Source organism: Vombatus ursinus, unplaced genomic scaffold (genome assembly GCF_900497805.2).
Source record: "Vombatus ursinus unplaced genomic scaffold, bare-nosed wombat genome assembly UNPS02014781.1, whole genome shotgun sequence".
Taxonomy (NCBI): Eukaryota; Metazoa; Chordata; class Mammalia; order Diprotodontia; family Vombatidae; genus Vombatus; species Vombatus ursinus.
This window is the reverse complement of record NW_020954559.1, coordinates 13,890,935-13,914,141: the sequence shown is the minus strand read 5'-3', so window position 1 is coordinate 13,914,141 and position 23,207 is coordinate 13,890,935. Positions and strand designations below refer to the sequence as shown.

At 38.0% G+C, this 23,207-nt stretch overlaps 1 protein-coding gene across 8 annotated transcripts in view; it reads right to left on the bottom strand.

The window, feature by feature from the left end:
• Positions 1 to 23,207, bottom strand: part of LOC114046234 (guanine nucleotide exchange factor DBS-like) — a 366,695-nt gene that overhangs the window by 25,276 nt on the left and 318,212 nt on the right. For all 8 annotated transcript variants that reach the window (XM_027866483.1, XM_027866484.1, XM_027866477.1 and 5 more), the window contains 11 exons: positions 20,072 to 20,188; positions 19,238 to 19,387; positions 16,496 to 16,620; positions 11,753 to 11,867; positions 8,548 to 8,667; positions 7,480 to 7,671; positions 6,512 to 6,703; positions 5,353 to 5,512; positions 3,271 to 3,341; positions 2,405 to 2,481; positions 771 to 837 (listed from right to left, as the gene is read on the bottom strand). In XM_027866483.1, coding sequence (XP_027722284.1) covers positions 771 to 837; positions 2,405 to 2,481; positions 3,271 to 3,341; positions 5,353 to 5,512; positions 6,512 to 6,703; positions 7,480 to 7,671; positions 8,548 to 8,667; positions 11,753 to 11,867; positions 16,496 to 16,620; positions 19,238 to 19,387; positions 20,072 to 20,188 — 1,386 coding nt within the window. The remainder of the gene's footprint in view (positions 1 to 770; positions 838 to 2,404; positions 2,482 to 3,270; positions 3,342 to 5,352; positions 5,513 to 6,511; positions 6,704 to 7,479; positions 7,672 to 8,547; positions 8,668 to 11,752; positions 11,868 to 16,495; positions 16,621 to 19,237; positions 19,388 to 20,071; positions 20,189 to 23,207) is intronic.

Genomic DNA, 23,207 nt, shown 5'->3' with positions numbered 1-23,207 from the left:
CAAGATTATTGTGTGGCTAAAGGTCATGGAAAGTAAGTAGGTTAAGAAACTGTCTTGGATGTTTGAGGGAGAGTCAATATGTACGTTGAAGTCCCCTAGCATGAAGGCAGGAGTTGGGGAGGAGACAAAAACTGTGAGCCAAGTACTGAACTCATTGAGGAAGGAAGGGGAGTGACCTGGGGGGGGTCTGTAAACAACAGTTATCAGGATTTAATTGGGATAGATATGAATGGCATGAACCTCCAAGGAGGAGGGGTTACTGAGTGATGAAGGTAGGGAAGAGATCCTGGAAGTGGCGATGGGGGAATAAAAAGTAATTCAAATCTCCTGCCTTGGCCAGTGAGCCACTCCTTAGGTAGCCTGGTGGTCCCTCACTTCCAGAGGGCTCGCCATATTGGTGCCAGACTTAGTATGGACACCTGATTGGTTTAGCCCTTCTGCAGCTCTGATCTTCTGAGCTCAAACAATTGGTCAGGAGAGCATGTGCCACCATGCCTGGTGTATTTTTTTTTTAAAGCTAACACACATTACATTTATCTATGAGTGACCCTGGAGGTACAAATTTGACTGTAAGAACACAGAATATGAACCATTTCCAAAATTTCTTAACTCAGAAAGATAAAACTAATAAATACTAACTAAACTAATAAATAAAATAAATAAATAATTAATTAAATAAATAAAAAGAAGGTATTTTCACTATGTAAAATTCTAAGTCCCGCTCAACTCTTGGACACTGCTATACATAATTACATAATGCATATGCTTACCTCAAGGACACAGAGCAGTTCTTCCACATATGCTCTCTCTGTTTCAATAAGCTCATTCATTACATGCCTGGAAACAAGGAAAAATGTTAACTCCTTATAGAATGTCCTTTAAAAATACATACAAGAGGGGCAGCTAGGTGGCGCAGTGGATAGAACACTGGCCTTAGAGTCAGGAGGACCTGAGTTCAAATCTGGTCTCAGACACTTGACACTTACTAGCTATGTGACCCTGGGCAAGTCATTTAACCCTGATTGCCTCACCAAAAAAAACCAAAAAACAAAAATACATACAAGACAGTTGTTGTCTGAGGACTAAAGGTGGGAGGCCCCTGATTACCTTACACCTAAATAGCAGGAGACCCCTGAGGCACATAGTTCTTAATGTTCTAGGTTTCCATATTGTGAGGAGGCAGTTGTCGGGAGGGATGGTGTGAATGACTGACTCCCAAACCTTGGAGATCTGTGGAATCTTCCCATTTTTTAATTTCAAGGGGATAACTGAGGAGTCTTTTGCTTTCACGCCATCCCATCATAAGGATACAGAAACAGCATGGTCCAGTGGAAGGAATGTTGCATTTGGAATCAGAGGACCAGGGTTCAAATCCCAGCTTTCCAAATTATTACCTGTGAGTCCCTGGGTAAGTCACAACCTCTCTGGGGCTTCCTCCTCCGTAAATAAGGGAGTTGGACTTCACTTCTGAGATATCTCTAGCTTTTAATCTATGACCTTTGCTCAATTAGAAATGTAGTGACAGAAAAAGTCTTCTTTGATTTTTGGAGGTTTCTCCAACTGTTCCTATAGGCCTACAATGAAGATTATGGCTCAAGACTCAACTTTAAAACCCAGTGGGGCAAGGTCAACTCGGCAGATCTGTAAATTATTAAGGATTGAATACGATTACTATATGCCTTATGGGAGAATGCCAATAAGCCCCTTGTTAATTTAGGCTTCTTTCCCCTCAGGGTCTGGTAGAACTGTATCTGATCCTTGGAAATTCTCTCCATTGTACACTGTTTGAAGAAAGTCCTCATGGGATATATAACTGACTTCTGCAAAAGCACATTCCTTCATCCACTGATCCATTCTTTACCACAGGCTTTTTCAGAAAGAGCTTCCTCTTAGTGCTAAATCTTAGGGTAGTTTCAATCCCAAGATATTTCCTTCCAGAGATTGATTTGATGTCTGGCCAAATATAGTAACAACAAGCTGGAGAATGGATAAACTGCCGAATTAGTCAAAGGATATACATCAATGTTGAAGAAATAGGAAGGAAATTACAGATATAGAAGTTGCAGAAGCAAAGCAATTTTCTAATCAAGGGTCCCAGACAACAGTCTGCTTATCAGAATTGAGTAACAAAGTGGCATTTTTTCTACTGTCTTTTTAGTTTGGTCAGCCATTGGGTAAGACCTCAGCTCTGAGTCTCCATTTTAGTTGTCTGTATTCTGTTTCCACACTAGCCTCCAAATTTTGTCAGCCCTCTTCAGAGACCTAGATCTTAACGCTCTTTTGATTCAGCAGCTTAGTGCAATTAAGAAATTCTGCTGGGACCAAGGCTATGATCTGGCTGGATATTACCTGCCTTGCCCTGAACCACTTGGAGATAATCAGTACTGACTGAGACAAAACCCACCTTCGCAATATTGCCAGATTTTCTTCATCATCCATCACTGAGCCACTTCTGCCCTGTTGGATATCACTCATTTCATTCTGAAGCAGAAGAAACAATCAACCAGTAAGGATTTATAAAGTGCCTACTATGTGCCAGGCACTCTATAGGCACTGGAACGACATCAAGTTAAAACCAAAAAGGATACTTAACCAGGGCTTTCATATTGCCTTTTGGTTTTCTTGCCTTTTTTTTTTTAACAGCACCAGAGCCTATGGTTCACTATTATGTACCTGTTCTTCCCCCCAAATGGTTAAATCTGGAATACTGTTAGTGCTGTCCTTACTTAAATAGAGTGAGAAGAATAAACCATTAGCCAGTAGACAGGCATCTCATTGCAAGTTGGCTAAACATTCAGATGACTGATAGCCTTGACTACAGGTTCTTAGATGTGACTATTATCTAAAAAAAAGAGGAGGGATTATTGTGGTTTTATAACATTTATAGATTGCTCCTTGGACTGGACTGGATGGAGATCAAAAGGACCCAGAAACTTCAACAATGCAAAAGAAATTTCTTGAAGTAAGGGAAATACAAAGATCAGTGGGGCTGCCTTCTTATTATTTATGATAATTACCTAGTTTATTAGGAAGTTCCAGGGCAGACCAACTTCTAGATAAAAGGATTTGAGGATGAACGAATGAAAAGCCATTACTATGTACTGAGTAGTGTGATAAGCCCTAGGAACACACAAATATCAGTTCTTGCCTTCAAGGAGTTTATATTCTGCTAAGGGAAGACACACACATAGGGAGAGTGGGAGCTAGGGAAGTCAGGAACCAGCACATGGCAGAGAAAAAGAATTTTGAGGGAAAGTCATCATGCACTACCTTTGCTCTTCTGTAGTTTCCTCTTCTTGCCACATTGCCTTCGGATGAGTTCTCAGAACCTCTTCGAAGACCTGGTATGAAAAAATAATGTCTGAAGCACAGCATGCCTTTGGTTGGAGAGTTTCGATTAGGTAAGATCCTCTGGCCTTTCTCTTTTGCCTACCTTTACAACCTGGACCCTGCCTACCTTTCCAGTCAGTCTTCCTACACCTCCAACATACTCTGTGAACCAGAAACACCCATGTCCTTGCTGTTCCTATTTTCTTGCTGTCTAAGCCAATGTTACCACTGATTGAAGATCTGTGCATCTGGGAGCTACAGCAGACCATCCCTCAATCATTACTGACAAGAGAGAAAAGTCAGATTCCTTCTGAGACCTCTAAACCAGGGCTGGCTCTTCATCTGTCTTGGGCATGGTAGGGAAGGAAGGTTCCTGGGTGCCTTTAGGTCGTTGGCTTACTTCCCATCAGGGCATCTGGGGCAAAGAAAGGATGGATTCAATGGGTATGGATGGGAGTGAATGTCTTTCACTCCTTCCCTCTCTCTTTGGTCAAGATAAACTCATCCCAGAAAAATGAAGCTATAGCCGAAGCCTGTGAGTTTGATATATTTCCTCAGCTGATTACTCCTAATTTATCCTGTATTTATCTTTTGTTTGTCCATAGTAGTTTGCATATTGTTTCCCCCATTAAAATGTGAGGTCCTTGAAAAAAGGGACTGTTTGTGGCTTTCTTTGAATCCCTAGAATCCAAGCTCAGTGCCTGGAACATAGTAAGTGCATAATAAATGCTGGCTGATTGGCTGTGGTGAGAGACTGTGAATGATGTTGCGTCTAGGAAAAGGGAAACCAGATCCTGGTCACTAGAAGTATCATTATGGGGTATGCTATAAAAGGTAATACAACAGTGTGGAGAGAGCTTAGACAAGAAATGACTTCCAGTTAGGGATCAGAGAATGCTTCATGGAGGAGGGAGCATCTCAGCTTAGTTTTGAAAGATGGGCATGATTTCACATTGTGAAACTAAGAAAGAAACCATTTCCAATGCAGAGAAGAGCAGCAGCAAAGGAAAGGAAGTGGGAAACCTTAGGAGGTAGATGTGGATATGATGAGTGGTCGGCTGTAGTATAGAGTGTAAGTAAAGGAGTAATGGGAACATAGGCTGGAGTTAAGATGCAGATAGCTTCGAATGTTAGGTGAAGGAGTGTGGGTCTTCTTTGGTAGGCATGGGGAACCATTTACACAAATAAGATCCAACTTGTATTTTGGATAGATTGATCTAAAAGGGATTCAACAGAACATATTGGGAGGAGAGAAGAACCAGGGTGGAGGGGACCAGTGAGGCTTCGATTATAACAGTCCAAGGAAGAGATAATGAAGATCTCTCCAACTCTGACTCTGGACATCATTGATTGTGCATGCCCCCACCCCCATTCCCCACTGCCTGGAGTTCCCTCCCTCCTCATCTCTTCCTCTGGATTTTCTTGGTACCTTTCAAGCTTCTGCTAAACTCCCACCTTTGGCAAGAAGACTTTTCCATTCCCTTCAGACGTTAGTGTCTTCCCTCTGCTAATTATCTCCAATTTATCCTATATCTATTTTCTTTGTACATAATTGTTTTCATGCTGTCTCTACTAGATTGTGAGTTCTGGACTGTCTTATATGTTTTCTTTTTTTAAAACTCCAGCACTTAGCACAGAGTATGTACTTAATAAATATTTATTGACTGACTACTCCCAGTTTGCCCTGTACATATCTTGTTTGTACATATGTATTTACATACTGATCCCCCCCCCCCCCATTAGACTGTTAGCTTCTTGGGAGCAGAGACTGTCTTTGGCCTTTCTTTGTATCCCCAATGCTTAGTATAGTACCTGGCACATAGTAGGTGCTTAGTAAATGCTTGTTGACTGACTTGAAATAAGTGTCAGTAGCAAAAGAAAAGAGGGGACAGGCACTAGAGGCTAGTGCTTCTATTTTGTCTTATGTTGTTCCCTGTTATCTCACATGCATCCCAACACACCTCAGGCAACACTGGGGATTCAGTACACTTTGAATGAATGAACACTACTTATATAGTTTACCTGGAGAAGGGCAGGGGGATTTTGTAAATGCTTCAGGTCTTGGTGCCACCGGCTGCACTGGCCGAGTCTGCTTTGCGGCCAATTTCTTCAGGCTCACCTGTCTCTTCTGGAACATTTCTTCCATGCTCTCTTGTTTCTGAAAGACCTTTTGTACATGCTCCTAAAATGACAGTATACCAATTATGAACTCCTTGATCATGCTTCTAACGATTAATTCTAAGGATTAATGTCTCATTAAATGGAAAAAAGAAACTACAACTAAGTCATAAAAGCAGAATAGTCGCCCCAAAATAAACTCCTTAGAAGTTGTATTTTTAAACATTTTTATTAACAGTGGTGTAAGAACTCCTGTGACTCAGTTCAGGGTGATGTACCTGAACAGGAACATTGATGACCCGGGTGTACATAAAGGATTGTGGTCAAGAGAGGGAGAAGTCTGGAAATGATGTTGTGTGATGACAGGTTGATAACTGCATATTATTCATCCTGAAGAAGAAGACTGAGGGCAAAAACAAACTGCCTTCAAATATCTAAAGGGCTTTTATGAAGAGGAGAGGTAGGTGTATTCTATGCTGAAGTTAGAGAGTAGAACCAGGTTCAACTGGGAGAAGTTGTTGTGAGGCAGATTTTGAATGAACATAAGGAATAACTGTTTTCTAAGTAGAGCTGACCAAGAATAGGATGAGAGGAATTTACAAAGTAGTGAGCTTCCCATGACTTGAAACATTCAACCAGAGCCAAGATAAGATGGTCATCTATCAGAGATGTTGTAGATGATAGTCATCCATTGAGAGGAAGATTGGATTTGATAACATCTGAAGTCTCTTAAAAAAACCAAAGTCTAAAAAATAGAACATTTTTAAAAGTAATGGGTATGATTTATTTCATATATGTATATACACATATATCTGTATCAAGCAGTGTGAAGGGGAGATCAACAATTTCATATTGAATACTTTTTTGGGGTTCTGACATATGTACAAAAATCCTTTTTGTAGTGTTTAAGTTCAGAATTTTAAAATTAATGCAATTAATTTTTAAAACAGTAAAAGTTAGGAAATCTCTATTAGGTACTCAGTAGGATAAAAAAAAATTTACAAATTATGAAAATAACCACTCACAAAAAATTATTCTGCCCATGGTCACATGTTAATATTACCTTCAGATCTGGATTGAGAATAGATTCATATTCTTTGTAAACTTTATTTAGCTCCTGGATTTTGTTTTTTGCACCAGTGTCTAAAAACTTCTCGATTTCTTGTAGGGCTGACTCAGCTCCATCCTGGGACTGGCATTTGTCTACGGGCTGGGAAGCTAGCAGGTAAATACCTTCATCACACCATTTCATAGACTAGACACATAAAACAAAAGAGAGGGAAAAGAAAAGAAGATTTCAGTGAATCGCACTGGAAGGTGCATGAAATTTGTCATTTCTAATGCATATTTTCTGCTGAAAGCAACTGATAATGAACACATAGCCATGGAATGTATTAGTTTTAGAAATATGACCCAAAACACTGAATCATTATACTTTTGCCACTATATCCTACATGTCCCCCAGGATGGAAAATCCTATTTTGAAATCAAGTGGCTTTTCTTCAGTGTTATGTTTTTTTTTTTTGTTTTTTTTTGTTTTTTGGTGAGGCAGTTGGGGTTAAGTGACTTGCCCAGGGTCACACAGTTCAGTGTTATATTCTAATAAAAAAAAAATTGTAAACCCAAATAGCAGGCAGCATAAAAGGTCAGCATGGTGGATCAGGTGCCACAACCAGATTTCACGAACACACACAACTAAATTATACAAATGTAAAATATACCAACACATGCTTGCTAGATCCTAAGAGAAAAATAAAGAACTACAAGGAAGCCTGGGTATGATGCCATCCTCAAAGAAATATTATTGATACCACTCAGATGAGAAAGAAAAGAAATTGGGCAGGGGCAGCTAGGTGGTTCAGTGGATAGAACTCCAGCCTTGGAGACAGGAGGACCTGAGTTCAAATTTGGCCTCAGGCACTTGACACTTACTAGCTGTGTGACTCTGGGCAAATCACTTAACCCTATTGCCTAGCCAAAAAGCAAAAAAAAAAAAAAATTGGGGGTGTGGGCTTTCATTTCCCAACATACCTTTTCAAGAAGGCTATGGAGCTCCAATGACTGTTGGAGAAGATTCCTCCTTCTACTCATCTCAGCTGTGAATTCATCACAGAGGTGCTGGAGTTCATTGCACTTTGGCAAGATGGAGTCCACAGCATAATGCTTGCTTTGGATCAGCTGGTTACCTTCCAATGATAAGGCCCTAGCCTTCTCTACAGCTTCCTGAAAAAGGAAGACATGACCAAAAAATCAATTGGAGCTTATTTGGGTTATATACAACTTGGGAAGCTATTTTCAGGGCAAAGGCAAAGCACTGTAATTGGGATGTTGTTGGCCAAGATGTATGTGGATGACATTTTTCTTTGCTTATTGCTGTGATTATGAGCAATACTATCCAATTCATGTAGCCAGCTAGGAGCAAACTAGTTTACATGATGGGAAAGGCTAAAACAACAACAACCTCAAAAGTTCACTCATTTGGGGTATTTCCAAACTGTCCTGGTGGAACTTCTTTTTTTCTCATTCAGCACTTTATAAAGAAAAATTTTAAATGCATCAGTACAAAATTATTTAACACACACACATACACACACACACAATGCCACAGCTCTGAGAGCAAAACAAAGGGAATCTATATGGCAAAAAGTAGAACTTTTGAAAAAATCAGTAGCCCACTGAACATTTGTATTCAGGAAAGCTAAGAGGTGGCAACATGGCACTGTTAAGTTTTTACACTGCTAATTCATATAGCATTGAAAAGATGGAGAATCCAGGTAGATGGAGAATCCTTACAGCAAGCCATTTTCTATCTTATTCAGAGTCCCTCTGGCAAGATGGACTTAAATGATAAAATAATTATATTTATAATAATTATAAAATAGTTATAATAATACTTTAAGTTATAAAATCTGAATGTGCCATTGTAGAAACATAAACCCAACATAAAACCCAAATGACTGTGTCATAGGCAGCCTCTGTCTCTCCAAAGTGAACTTTGGACATTAGGCACCAGAATGAAACATTTTCCATTAACTAGACACCGCCCTTCACTTTAAACATTAAAAGTTAATTGTGGAATTGACAGGTTGCATGACTTACATTGGATTTTTCTTCGAAGCTAGCAAGGTCCTTGAGCATGTGTTCCACATGAGCATAGCTATTTCCCACATCCGTAAAGGTTGATAACCTCTCTGATACAACATCTAAAATGGCTTTCACCTAGGAGAATGGGGAGTGGATGGGAAGAAAGAGAGCAAGGTCAATGTCAGCGAAGGTTGGGGTGGAGAGACATTCACTACTATCAACACATTTTGGAGTAATCACATGAAAGCATATTTTTCTATGGAAAATTAAGATATAACACAGAGATCAGGGCAAAGAAAAAGAACCCAAAGAAGTTATGTCTGCCTGGTGGTATATCAGCAAGCTGAAAAGAGGTCAAGCTAGCAATGTGAGAGTGCCAGAGAGTAGGATCTTTCAAAAATTCTTGCTTGAGGAAAGTTAGATAAGAATTTATTATTTAGCCAAAAAAGTGACTTTTTATTTAATACTATTTGCAGAGGACTGTACTTAGATCACAGATTTAACATTGAAAGGGACCTTTGAGGCCATTTAATTTACCTGCCTTATGTGCTGCAGGCTGGTGAAGAAGATAGAGCACCCAGCCTGAAGTCAGGAAGACTCCTCTTCCTGAGTTCCAATTTGGCTTCTGACACTTACTAGCTGTGTGACCCAGGGCAAGTCATTTAACCCTGTTTGCCTCAGTTTCCTCATCTGTAAAATAAGCTAGAGAGGAAATAGCAAACCACTCCAATGTCTTTGCTAAGAAAATCCAAATGAAGTCATGAAGAGCCAGACATGACTGAACAAGAAAAAACATTTTTACAGATGATGAATTGAGGTTAAGTGATATACCCAAGGCTATACAGTGCATTCATATATTATAGGAAAATTTTTTAAAAATCAGAGTGGAGTACACCAGAAAGAGAACTGAATTTGGAGTCCGAGGGTGTCCATTCAAACCCTGACTGCCATTTACTACCCTTATATCAATAAAGCACCTATAAAGGTGCTCAATAAATAGTTGTAGAGTGATTGCCCCGGTAATAACTCTGCTCCAAGGGAGCATTTACATAGCAATTTAGAAAGTGCTTCCCTCAAAACAACCTTATGAGGCGGGTATTACAAGGATGATTACCATTCTCGTTTTACAGAAGAGAGAGGTGCCATATTTGTAGTCACATGACTCGCTAAAAGGGCTGAGCCAGCATACAACCTCGATCTTCTGATTCCCACGTCTACCTGTCTCACTGCATCATATCACCAGAAAAGCTAGGCTGATTTTAGAACCTGGGTTACATTTTACTTCACTCAATTTTCATTTCATTTTTTATTTTTATCAAGAAAAGGTTACAAGCAAAGAAGCTATACCAAAATGCTGAGAGAAGTGATTTTGTTGTCCCCTGAGGTCTGCCTAGTCCTGCAGAACAAAGGAAGGAGTTGGCAGGGTTTTAAAAACTCTCTTGGGATAAAGGCATGAAAGCCTGCTGCAGTGCTGTTAAGCACTTCTAAGCCCTGGGGGATTCGACGTTTTAATGCTTAAGCATTTTTGGTAGTAGGGATAAGCATGGGAAGCTTGCTAAAATCAAGAGTTAGCCACTAGAACGTAGTGATTCATGAGACAGCTAAGGATGAAATCAGGGGCTAAAATGAAAATCTTGGGCCCACATTCCTTTCAAATTAAACAACTTTTGTTTTCATTCTGTGTTTTCATTTGGACTTATTAAGGATGCTGGGAGAGACTATTTGCTTTCCCCTTTTCCCTGAAGTCTCTTGGAACTTCTGGCTCCCTTCAAAGATCAGCTCAAAAACCTTCCCCTTCACAAGGCACTGCCTGACCCCTCCTTTCCCCCTCAGCTACTGGTGCTTCCCCTCAAAATGGCTCTGTATTCATTGTGTATATATTTTGCGCTGAATTATCTGTACATGTTAATTCTTCCCCATGGAATTTTGTAAACTCCCTGAGGGTAGAAAACTTTCATTTCTGTTTTTGTATCTACAGGGCTTGGCACTGAATTGAATTGAATTCTGAGTTTCTGGTGCATTAGTCTTTGGTCATATAAGACACCTAAAGATGCTGCTTAACCTTATGTTTTCTGTAGATGGTTGGAATCTGTATCAATGAACACTCTGGGTTACAGTTATAGATGCTTAGGAACAACTGGAAACGACCTTAGATGGCATCTAGTCCAACTGTCTTATTTTACAGATGAGGAAACTGAGGCCCAGAAAGGTTAAAGGACTTGATCAAGGTCACATAGTTAGTAAGTGAGAAAGCTCAGAATACTTCCAGATCAGTCTTCATAATCTTCTCCTTTTGCTACTTTCTGCTTCACACCTGGAGAAGTCTCACAAATTGCAGGATTTAGGCTTCTACTACTCTATATGTCAACAAATGAAGAGTATTCCCTCATTAAATAAAATTGCTGATATGTTACAGCAAGTTCTAGAACAGATGTTATATAAGTATATCCCCAAAAGGCAACCAAAACGTAACAAGATTGAAAGTCACTAGTGTTCTCTTTTTTCCACCAAATCAAACTGATTTTTTTTTTACTCAAAATTGGCTTTAAGGCCTTATGCAAATTTGTCCACTACTATTTAGCTTTGAAGGCCCATCTTAAGCCCACTTCTTTTAAAGATCCTTCCTTTGTCACTCTGACTTAGACCGATTTCCTCCTTAGAACTCTTAAATCATTTACTGTCTATAACATGTACTTATATGGCATCCTTGGTTTTCTGATTTGGTCAAATGTGATCTTTCTCTCCTCTAAATCCTGAGATTCCTTTCCAGCAGCCTTATCACACTAGGCACTATCTTGTATTACAGGAGGGTGTTTTGCTCTTTTTAATTCCACTCTCCTACTGAAGACCTATTCTGTTTCCTCTTCAGGGCTCTTGAAGGATACATCAGCAGAGCCCAACCCTGGCAGGTCCTACAAAAAAGACTTGGAGTTAAAGGCATAGTAATGGACTGTGCATCTATCATGCAACCACCAGCCTAGCTAAGTGTGGAGCGTGTCAGTACCAGAAGGTGGACCACCAAGGGATGATTTTTTTGGTGTGTATGAATGGGGAGGGTACATGAAGACTGCCTACTAAGATGTAAAGAGGCAAAGCATGTAGTTATGGATGGGAAACCTAGAAATCTAGAGGATTCTGCCTTCTAGTGACCAATCACTGCTCAACAACTGCAATATTTAGGAGCACACCTCAAGTTTCACTGGAGTGTGTGGCCACTCACCTCTCGAAAATTCTGCTCAAAATTCCGCAGCTGTAGACACTGCTCGAGTTTCTGCTGATGCTTAACCCAAAATTCGTCAAAAGCAGCTTCGGTTTCACCCAGCTGATCCAGAAGCCTAAAAGGAAGAGCAAAAATCATTCTACACTAAGTGTATGTATCAGACCATGACAAATTATCCCTCAGAGCTAAATCATTTGCTTTCTTTTTCATTTCACATAGGGAGATAGAAGACTCTACACCAAGGAGAAAGTCAATCCTATCAAAATAACATATTTGACTTGTCATATAGAAGTGCCAACTATTTTATTTCTATTGCATAGCTTTTGAGAGTCCTCTAAGGTTTTAATTTAGTCATAAAAACATAGATTTAATGAACTGATGCAAAGTGAAATGAGCAGAACCAAGAGAACATTGTACACAGTAACAAAAATGTTGTGTGATGATCAACTATGAATGACAGCTTTTCTCAGAAATACAACAATCCAAGACAAATACAAAGGACCCATGATGGAAAATGTCATCCACATCCAGAGAAAGAACTAATGGACTCTGAATACAGATCGAAGCATGTTATTTTCACTTTTTTTGTGTTTTTTTTTCTTTTGGTCTGTTTCTTCTTTCACAACTATGACTGATATGGAAACATGTTTTCTATGATTGTACATACATAAACTATACCAAATTGCTTACCATTTTAGGAAGAGGGGAGGGAGGAAGGAAGAAAAGTTTGGAACTCAAAATTTTGTAACAATGAATGCTATAAATTGTCTTTACATATAATTGGAAAAATGCTATTTTAAAAAACAACAGATTTAAGATCTGGATTTTAGGGATCTCTTTCTAATCTTGATCCCACAGAAACAATTCAGTCATACATTGTCCTCCCTGCTTACTTCATCTGTCCCCTTGGCCTTTTGACACCCACATTTTGTCAAATGCCACCCCTGAGTTACCATGCTAGCTATCTTCTCTGATCCTACATATATGTTGCCGACCATTACTGGATGAAGTCAGTAATAGTGTCCACTGGCTGAACCACATAATTATGTTTTCTAATATGTCTCTTGATCTCACCACTTGACTCAAACTGCTCTCTCCAAGACTAGCAATATTTACTTCACTGCTCAGTCTGTTGGTTCTGTCTCAATCATCATCCTTCTTGACTCCTCTGGATGCGACAATGTTACTGTTCTCCATGCCTAGAATCCTCTCTCTCCTCTTCTCTCCCTCCTGACTTCTCTGGCTTCCTTTTCTCAGATAAAATCCTCCTTTTTGCAAGAAGCCTTTCTCTATTTCCCTCAATATTAGTGCCTTCTCTCTGAGATAATCTCCAGTTCATCCTACATATATCTTGCTTGTACATCCTTGTTTTTAAGTTGTCTGTCCCATCATACTTGAGAGCAGAGACTTTCTTTTGTCTGTCTTTGTCTCTCCAGCATTTTTAGCACAATTACTAATAAATAGTAGGTGCTTAATAAATGCTTATTGATTGACTTTTAACCACCTTTTCATCCTGTATACTATCTATTCTTTAAGTTTTAGGGACATTCCTTTCTCTTGCTTCTTCTCCTATTCATCTGACTTCTCTTCAGTCTCCTTTACAATCTTTTTTTTTTGGCGAGGCAATAGGGTGAAGTGACTTGCCCAGGGTCACATGCTACCAAGTGTCAAGTGTCTGAGGCCAGATTTGAACTCAGGTCTTCCTGAATCCAGGGCCTGTGTTCTATCCACTGTGCCATCTAGCTGCTCCTGCTTTACAATTTTTATGAAGCCCCCTAAGCATAGATGTGATGCCTCCCAGATCTACATATTTAGCCCCATCTCCTGATCTCTAGTCCTGCATCAACTACTATAAAGCTCAAAGTAGATAAATATTCCATGGCCATATTATACTTAACAACCAAAATCAAACTTATTCCTCCCTTCACCCTCTCTTCCATTATAATTATTTCTCTTTTTACCTTGCCTATTTCAATTGAGGGTACCACTATCCTTTTGGACACTCTAAATTCACATTTTTCAGCATTATTCTCATATCTTCCCTCTTCATTTCATGTTTTTCATTCATATTCAATCTACTGCCAAGTCTTCTTGGTTCCATAGCTATAACACATTTTGAATTTGTCTCCTTTCCACCCTAGATGACTGAGCTCTTCTTACTTTCATCTGGACTACTCAAACAGCTTCCTAATTGGACTCCTGACTTTCAGCTTCTCCTTTCTCTCCTCTAGCCTTCATATAGCTGCCAATATAATCTTCCTAAAGCACATGTCTGACCATGTCACTCCTATACTCAAGAACCTCTAGCAGTCTGCTACTGCCTTAAAGATAATACTATCTCAGCTTGGCATTTAATTTCCTTCACAATCTGGATCAGGATAACTTTTCCAGACATATTTCATATTGCTCTGCTTCACATACTCTATACTCCTTCTGTCTGTTACCTGAAATCAGAACTCCTTTTCTTTACTCTGTGTGCCTTTGTACAGGTCACACTCCGTGTCTGGAATGTAATCTCTTTCCTTCTGAGGATGCTTAGCTTCCTTCATGGCCCAATTTCTCCTATGGCAAGTATTTCTTGATATCTTTTCTCAAATTATTATATATAAACATCTCTAGTTATATTCAATGTTCTCCTAGATAGGATGTAAGCTCCCTGAGAGAAGCACTTTTTATCCCCAGTACTTAAAGTGCCTCAATCAAGGCAGGTGCTTAATAGATTCTTGTTGGATTAGAATGAATTTGGTCTAGGAAGCCCTCTGTTAGCGGTTTTCATTCTATTCCTATCCCTGGTATCTACCATTAAGTTCTATTTAGAGGACATTAGACTCTACACTTTGAAGACTGTGGGAAACTAATCTATCAAAGCAAGCATACAAAGCAAGTCCTGATGACAATAGATTACTAAGATTATTGGTTATATAATAACAACTCATAATTATATAGGATCATAGGTGAAGACTTGGGCACTTTGGAAGTCATCTAAACCTGTGATGTTAAACTCAAACACCTGGAATCAGGAAGACCTGAGTTCAAATCCTGCTTCTTATAATTATTAGCTATATAAACTTGGGCAACTCACTTAACTTCCCTTAGCCTCAGTTTCCACATTTGTAAAATGAGTATAATAATAAGCACCTACCTCCCAGGATTTGTTGTAAGGATAAAATAAGATTATATTTGGAAAGCATGTTGTAACCTTAAAGAGCTATAGAAATACTAGGTCACGTTATATTTACGTTATGTTTATACTATTTTATGTTATGCTACATTATGTTATATTGTGGTAAAGGGCTTTGAGCCTATGTTGAAAGAACTAGCAGAGCAACATAATATAATAAGAAGACCTCTATGAACCAAGGTAGAGTGAAGTGAGGAACAAGGAGAAGGATTAATGACAACATTGTAGAGCAAAACAACCTTGAAGCCTTAGAACTGTGGTCAATGCAATGATAAACAATTAGTCCAAAAGACTGAAGATAAACATGTTACTTACCTCCTGCCAGAGAAATGATGACCTTAAAATACATGCCCAATGTGGGAATTTATTTTGCTAGGTTATGCATATTAATGATGAAGACTTTGTTTTTTGTTTTGTTTCATGATGGGTGGTAATGAGAGGAATAGATTATAAATGCGGGTACATGAAAATAAATTTTGATTTTAAAGCAAAAAAAAAAAGAAATGGATCTTGCAGTCACATGTTGACTTAGAAAACCACAAATTAACATTATTCATGTTGCATTTTTAAAATTTATTTTGTTAACACTTCCCTGTTCCATTTTAATCAGGTTCTGGACAAACTTGGGAATTTTGCAGCAGGCAGTAAGTTTGCTACCTGTGATCTAATTTAACCTTTTAATAGTAATTAATAGTTTCCAAAGCATTTACCTTATATGATGTACCCACAGTTACATAGCTAGTAGGGGATCAAATGTACATTTTCTGACTCTTAATCCCACACTCTAATATGTCATGTAGCTTCTCAACCTAAAACATTTAACTTTTAAAAATGTGAGTTGGCTGCTGACCTAGAAATCCACCTAGAAATGACTCCTCTATGCTTGTTTCCCTTTCTATTAATTCTTTTCAGAACCTATGACTCTCCCACTCTAAAGGGATACTGTAAGTACAAAGAAGAAAGTAAATGCAAAAATACTTTGAAAGAAGAGGGTTCGGTATTTGGCATCATAAAGAATTCTCCCAGCTTTGAAATTTAGTGGTTTCTCTTTCAGGGAATATCCTGAACTACAAAAGGAGGTTTCCTTTGGTGTTCAGAGAGATAAGTGCCTAGAATTTCATAAAATCATAGATTGTAGAGCTAGAAGTGACTTGGAGGAAAATACATTCCAATCTCTTCATTTTATAAGTGAAAGCATTGAAGCTTAGAGAGATTCAGTGAATTGCTCAGTCACTCTGCTAGTTACATTCGGGATGGAGACTAGAATCCATTTCTCCAGATCATTCCCAGTTTGCTACACTTTGCCACTATACAATTTTGCCTCTGTCTACCTGGTTACTTAAGCAGTATTTAGTTTCCTTTGCAAATGTGAGCACCCTTCTAAAATCTCGTAAATTCAAAGTAAAACTTGACCATGTATATTTGTTATAAGATTTTTTTTCCCAGTCAGTGTAGGAGGACAGCTGAAAGGGAAAGAGATTAAATGTTCATCAATTGGAATAAAACTTATTAAAAGAGAAAAGAAAGCAAAACACCCTCAAACATTTCACGGTTCCTCTCACCTTTGCACTGTGGTTTGATTGTCAAGTTGATCTTGATTCAGGTTGTACTCAGGATTCTTGGTCAGTGGCTCTCTAATGCTTTCAAGGATAGTGTGGCCCTCTTTTAATGCTAACATCATATCTTCCTGTAGAAAAGATATCAGCTTGTTCAGATTTGCTCATCAGAGTTTTAGAGATTCAACATTCGATATATAAGACGAATCATTAGAACCTACGCTATTAGCTAATTGAGTCTGAACAGGCCGATTTAAAGAGCAGAGTGGAAAGAGAAAAGGGAAAAAAATTATAAAGGATGGTGACGATAATAATGGTATTGAGAAAACTGACAATGAAATTACCTACTTGAATAATTTTATAGAACCATTGAATTATCAGAGCCAGAAAGAGTTGTAGAGATTGACTGGCCCAACTCTCTCATTTTATTTTTGAGGAAACTTTCAAGCTCATAGGAACAAAATGACTTGCTCAGTATTATACAACCAGTGAAGGGGAAAGTCAGGACTACATTATAGAGCAATCAATCAAAAAGTACTTACTAAGAGACTACTATGTGCCAGGTTATTTTTGTTGTTCAGTCATTTTTCAGTCATGTCCAACTCTTTGTGACCCCCTTTGAAGTTTCCTTGGTAAAGATTCTGGAGTGGTTTGCCATTTCCTTCTCTAGCTCATTTTATAGATGAGGGACCAAGGTAAACAGTGTGAAGTGACTTGCCCACAGTCACACAACTAGTAAGTGTCTGAGGCTGGATTTGAACTTAGGAAGATGAGTCTTCCTGATGCCAAGTTCAGTCTTCTATCTACTGTACCACCTAGCGGCCCTCAGGTTATACGTATCAATAATACAATAAAAAACTAGAAAAATTTTTTTAGAGATGTAAGGCAATCTTTTTTTTAAGGCAATCTTTTAATTGTTATTATGAAGATGAAATTATTTGACAAAGGTCACACAACTAGCTAGGCAGCTAGGTGGCACAATGGATAGAGCACTGGGGCTGGAGTCAGGAATACCTGAGTTCAGGCAGGTTAACTAGGAACCCTCCCCACTTCTATTGTCATTACAATAAACCTTGTCACTTGACAGGAAAAAAAAAGAAGGGCAGCTAGGTGGTCCAGTAGATAGCGTACCAGTCCTGGAGTGAGGAATATCTGAGTTCAAATCCAGCCTTAGCTAGCTACGTGGCCCTGGGCAAAAATTGCTTAACCTTCATTTGCTTTAGTTTCCTCACTTGTAAAATGGTGAAAATAAAAGCCCCGATCTCCTATGGGTTGTGAGGTTCAAATATGATAATATTTGTAAAGTGCTTAGCAGAGTGCCTGGCACATAGTAGGTGCTTAATAAATAATTATTTCATTCCTTCCTAGTGGCAAAGATAGAACTAGAGTCCAGGTCAAACAGCTAAAGAACATACAGTTGTGTGGCTAGAAAAACCCTTGAGACTGGTAAATCAACTGAGTCTGATGGGAAGTTAAGGCAATTGATATGAAGCGCTGGTTGGCATAATTCTTTCTGGGGAACAAACAAAAGCTAATACAAATATACTGGAAAGCCAAGCACCTCCCACAAGTTTAGCTCTAGGGAGTATTTTCCCTTGACATTTCCATAAAAAACAAGTTGGGGGTGGGGGAAGGAATTATGCAAGCTTCTGAACGATAATAATACCAGTTCACATTTGTTTCGTGCTTTGAGATTTACAAAGTGCTTTCTTCACAACAATACTGTGAAGTAGCTCTAGCAAGTAAATTTTTTAGCCCGGCTTCTGATTTTATTGGTGCAGAATACTTGAAAAGATGTACTCTCAGTCTGGATTGTTACTTTCTTTGTAACGTACAGTATTAGAGAGTTGTATGGGACACTGAGGTTAAGTGACTTGTCTCCTTTATTAACTCTGACTCAGTCAGAGCTACACATGGCTTAGTGGTAAAGAAGACAGGTTGTCTAACACACCTACCTTCAGTAATTTCTTTCTAATCAGAGCGAGATATTGCTTTAAGTTAGTTATGGCAGCATATTTGGTGACTTATGAATGTATCCTCTTTGGAAAAGTCTCTACTAAGAGCAGTGACTGCTATTTCAAAGCAAAAAAACTTAGCCAGTGTATAGGGGTAGGCAAATGATAAGAAAAAAATGGAATTTATACAAAGTGGGGAGAGAAAGACATTGGGAGAGGAAATTAGTAAGTAAATATGATAAGATTAAGAGTCTTGGATTTCTGGAATTGGCATAAAACAGAATATCCTCCACCTGCCTGTCTAATCTCTGCCGTAAGGTACTATAGAAATATTACCTTTAATATTAGCTTTACAATTTATATCAGATTGACCAATAGACTCAGTTACCACCAGTATGAATCACATTAAATCATTTAAAGATATCTTTAAAGCCTAATTCATAATTCCGTGCAGATCTCATCATTACTCAGTGACGCAAAGGATTTATTACCCATATTTGATGCCACCACAAGAACATGTTTCAATCTGCATTCTACCAAGGCTGTCCTTTTTATATCATATTTTTAAAAAGTGCTTTTTTATGTTAGAAATAAATGTGAACCCTCAGTCTCCAAACTTGGAAAGCTAATGAGCACTAGCTAATAAGAGGTGCTTTTTCAAGCATGTTTCAGTCTCATACTTGGTATAATCAAGAAAATCATGCTCTTTTCCTCTTAGAAATTCTTCTTTAATGATCAGAGCCCTTTAGTGTTTAACCTCAGCAAGGCTTGCCCCTTCCCATCCATCACTTACCTTCATCTTGCCTTTCTTCTCTGTGTGTGCTGAAAGAATGGAGCTGGTTGATTGTACATCATTAGGTAATTCCGTCTCAGCCAGTTCTGTCCCAAAGGACTGGAGCATTTGAGCTGTTTGCTTAACCATCAGTGCGAAACTTTCAATAGCCTTTTGAAATACAGAAGGGAAAAAGGCTATCATAAAACAACCTATGCACATAACACAGCTGCTGTTTTAAAATGAGACACAGGTCTCACAACAGCTAACAAATTAACCATCACCTCATTCCAAAAGTAAAAGATTCAAAGAAAATCAGAGCAACAATAAGTGCATAGACAAGTACCTTCACCATTCGTTCCTTGACTGCATGCTTTTTTTTCTCCCAGACTCAAATCAGACACACTTTTAACATAATCTCAAAATTCAGAGTAATTCTGTACTTGACTTCTCTCCCTCACTGTTAGGAGCAGAATGACCACGTGTGGTCTCTGTCTCTGTCTCTCTCTCTCTCTCTCTCTCTCACACACACACACACACACACACACACACACACACACACACACACACACACCCATCACCACCACCACCACCACAACAACAGAGCCTTTTGCCTTTAAGCCTGCAGAAAACCACTCCCAAACTTATTACTCATGTTATTTCTTTAAAATGACTAAGTTCCATTGAGACCATCTCCTCATTCTTTGGAAGTAAACTTTTGTTAACATGAACATGTTTGAGGAAAGTTAATGCCATGATACAGAAGCAGGACTATATGGTAAGCATGTAATCAAGGGAAACATTTTCCTTTCTTTTCCTCCCGACTATAAAAACATAATCAGAAAGGTCACTTACTGTGCGGTGAGATAGCCACCTGCTATGGCAATAGTCCAGGGTCCCACCAAGATCTTCCGTTAGCTGTGTTTTGTCAATATAACTCTGCAATTCTGGTACTGAACTGAGCATTATGATCTAGAAAAAGGAAACAAAGCAAAACCCACAAATAGAACATCTATCTATAGAACTGACACAGTAATATATCAGGGCAAAACATCTTCATTGTTGCAAAGGACATGATTGATGAAAATAATAGCTGTTAAGTTTGAGAAAGGTCAGTTTATATGTACTCCTTGCAGAGGAAAATGGTGCAGTTTTATCAAGCACCAAACAGTATTTATACAACACCCCAAATATGAGCTAAACAATGCACAATAAGTATGGCAAATGTTATCTTCATTAATTTTCACTTTTCAATCAATCACAAGGAACAATCAATACTTCTGACATTTGTGTGAAAAGTTACTTAACTTCTTTTAGCCTCAGTTTCCTCATCTGTAATATTAGAGCATTGGAATGAATGGTTTTTGAGGTCCCTTCCATTTCTAGATCTACAATCCTAGAGTCCATTAATTAAGTACCTACTATGTACTAAGCAGCATGTTAGGGATGCAAATACAAAATTAGAACAGTTCCTGCCCTCAAGGAACTTATATTTTATCTACACATCAGAAATATATGGTTATGGTATTTAAATGATTCCTTTGCACAAACACAGTTAAGAGAGAGGAAAGGTTTTCATTTGTGAAACTAGAACCAAAATTATCCAGGGCTTATTTCCATTTTTGCTATGTATAATTTTTTTTTCTTTTTTTACTTAATGAAACTCCAAGATTTCAAATAAAAAAATGTCATTGCTCTGTAAGATACCAAGTAAGTCTTCCAAAATAGGTCCTTAGATCTATTTCACATCTGTTCTGTATTACCACCCTGGCTATTGTTAACTATTTGTTGAGATTAAAAATAGCGTAATTTATATTAGGAAATCAGAAGAAAACGTATTTAATTTAAGAATGGAACTCTCTAAAATAGATTTGGTCAGCCCCCATTTTTGTCTTTCTACACCATTCTTTAGTGTCCTCCAAGCAAACCTAACCCAGAGAAAAATAGTCAAAGAAACTTTTCTACATTTCTTTCTCATTACTCATGCATTTTTTGAGGGAACCTTTCTAAATTGCTTTATTTTAGGTGTTCTTTTTAAAAATTTTTTACTTATTTTGAACTTAAAGACAAAAAAGAACATTTCCATGTATAAAGCACAACATAAAAAGGATTCAATATAAAACCATGAATTTCCATTTCACAGTTTAGTGTATTTGAAAAACTATATAATAAACACCACAAATCATTTTAAAAGTTACTCTGCTTTCTGTACTTCCTTTGAAGTTTTCTATTGTTCTCTGCTGTGCTTTTATTTTTCTCCCTTTCTCCCTACCCCACCCTAGAGAAGGCTTCTGTTAGACCCAAATGTGTGTATGTGTAAAATCATACTATACATATTTATTTATCAATTCTTTCTCTGGATATGGATAGCATCTTCCTTCATAGGAACTTTGTAGTTGATTTTAGTATTTATGATATTCAAAATGACTTAGTTGTTCAAAGTAGTTTTTAGAACAATATCACTGTTACTGTGTACAATATTCTCTTGGTACTGTTCATTTCACTCTTCATTGTTTCAAGTAAGTCTATTCATGTTCATCTAAAATCCACCTACTTAGCATTTCTTATAGCAGAGTAGTATTATATCACAAATATATACTACAACTTATTTAGCCATCCTCCAACTGATGGGCATCCCCTCAATTTCTAGTTCTTTGCCACCACAAAGAGAGCTGCTATAAATATTTTAGAACATGTCATTTTCTTTTTTCCCTAATCACCTTGGGAAACAGACCTAATAATGGTATTGCTGGGTCAAAAAATATATCCAGTTTTATAACTCTTTGAGCATAATTCCAGATTGCTCTCCAAAATGGTTGGATCAGTTCACAGTTCATCAACAGTAATTAGTGTCCCATATTTTAGGTTTTTCATATCACTACTAGCATACTGTGTATGCCTAATAAAAATGTTCATAATCAACAATTAAAGATTGGTACACAGCAATCCCATTCATCAGTCATTTTCTTTCTAGTATGTTACCTTCTAGAGTTATTGTTACTCTAGAAATGTTGGAAGTGAATTGTTGATCACCAAGGTCTCCAAGTAACATCTGTACATAAGCCATGGAGAGGAACCATTAATGATGACCCAGCAGATTAGAAAAGACCAGTGATTTTAATGTTAATATACCTTTTGAAACCTAGTTCTTGACTACTAATTAATATGACACAGTGGTATCACTCTAAAGGAAACTACTTCCTTTCTATGAATGTTATGTGTGTTAAATAATGTGCATTCCTGACGTGACTTACTTGTGAAATATAAAGCAAAGCTTAACCTAATAGCTGGTAGAAAAAAATTTGTATTCATTATGAGAATTATAAAAATGGAAATGTTTCTGCTCAATAGGACTTAAGAGGTATAGAAGGCTCCAAAAAACATGGAACTTTATACCTTAAAGTGACATCTATGCCCATTTGATTAACATGGCCTCAAACCACCCAAAGTGTGCCAAATGATGATGTATAGGAAACCTAAAGCAATGGTCTTTGCTTTCATGAGGTTTACCATGAATCACATCCATATAGTGGTTCTTTAGACTCTAAGGCTACTTTCAAACATAGAACATACTATTCACAAAAATCCCAGAGCATCTGATGCTTTTATTTATAATGACTCAGTGTGGTATTTACACTGCAAAACATACACCAGTATTTTTACAGATAACCCACTGTGCCTGTGTAGAAAGTTCTGAACTTTCCAGGGTTGCTATAAATAATATGCTTCTAGTAATATGATCAGCTGAAAGGAAAGAGTTATGGCTTCAGTTAAAAAGGACAGAATGCTAAACTTGGAGTAAGAAAGGAAGACTTGGATTTGAATTCTGTCTCTGATGTTTCCCAGCTATGTGACTATGGGAAAGTCACTTATGCTCTATGAGTCTCAGTTTGCTTATCTGCAAAATGACGATAATACTCTTCACAGAGTTATTTTGAGGTTCAAATGAGAAAATTTATGTAAAGGATTTCTGAACTTTAAAATGCTATAT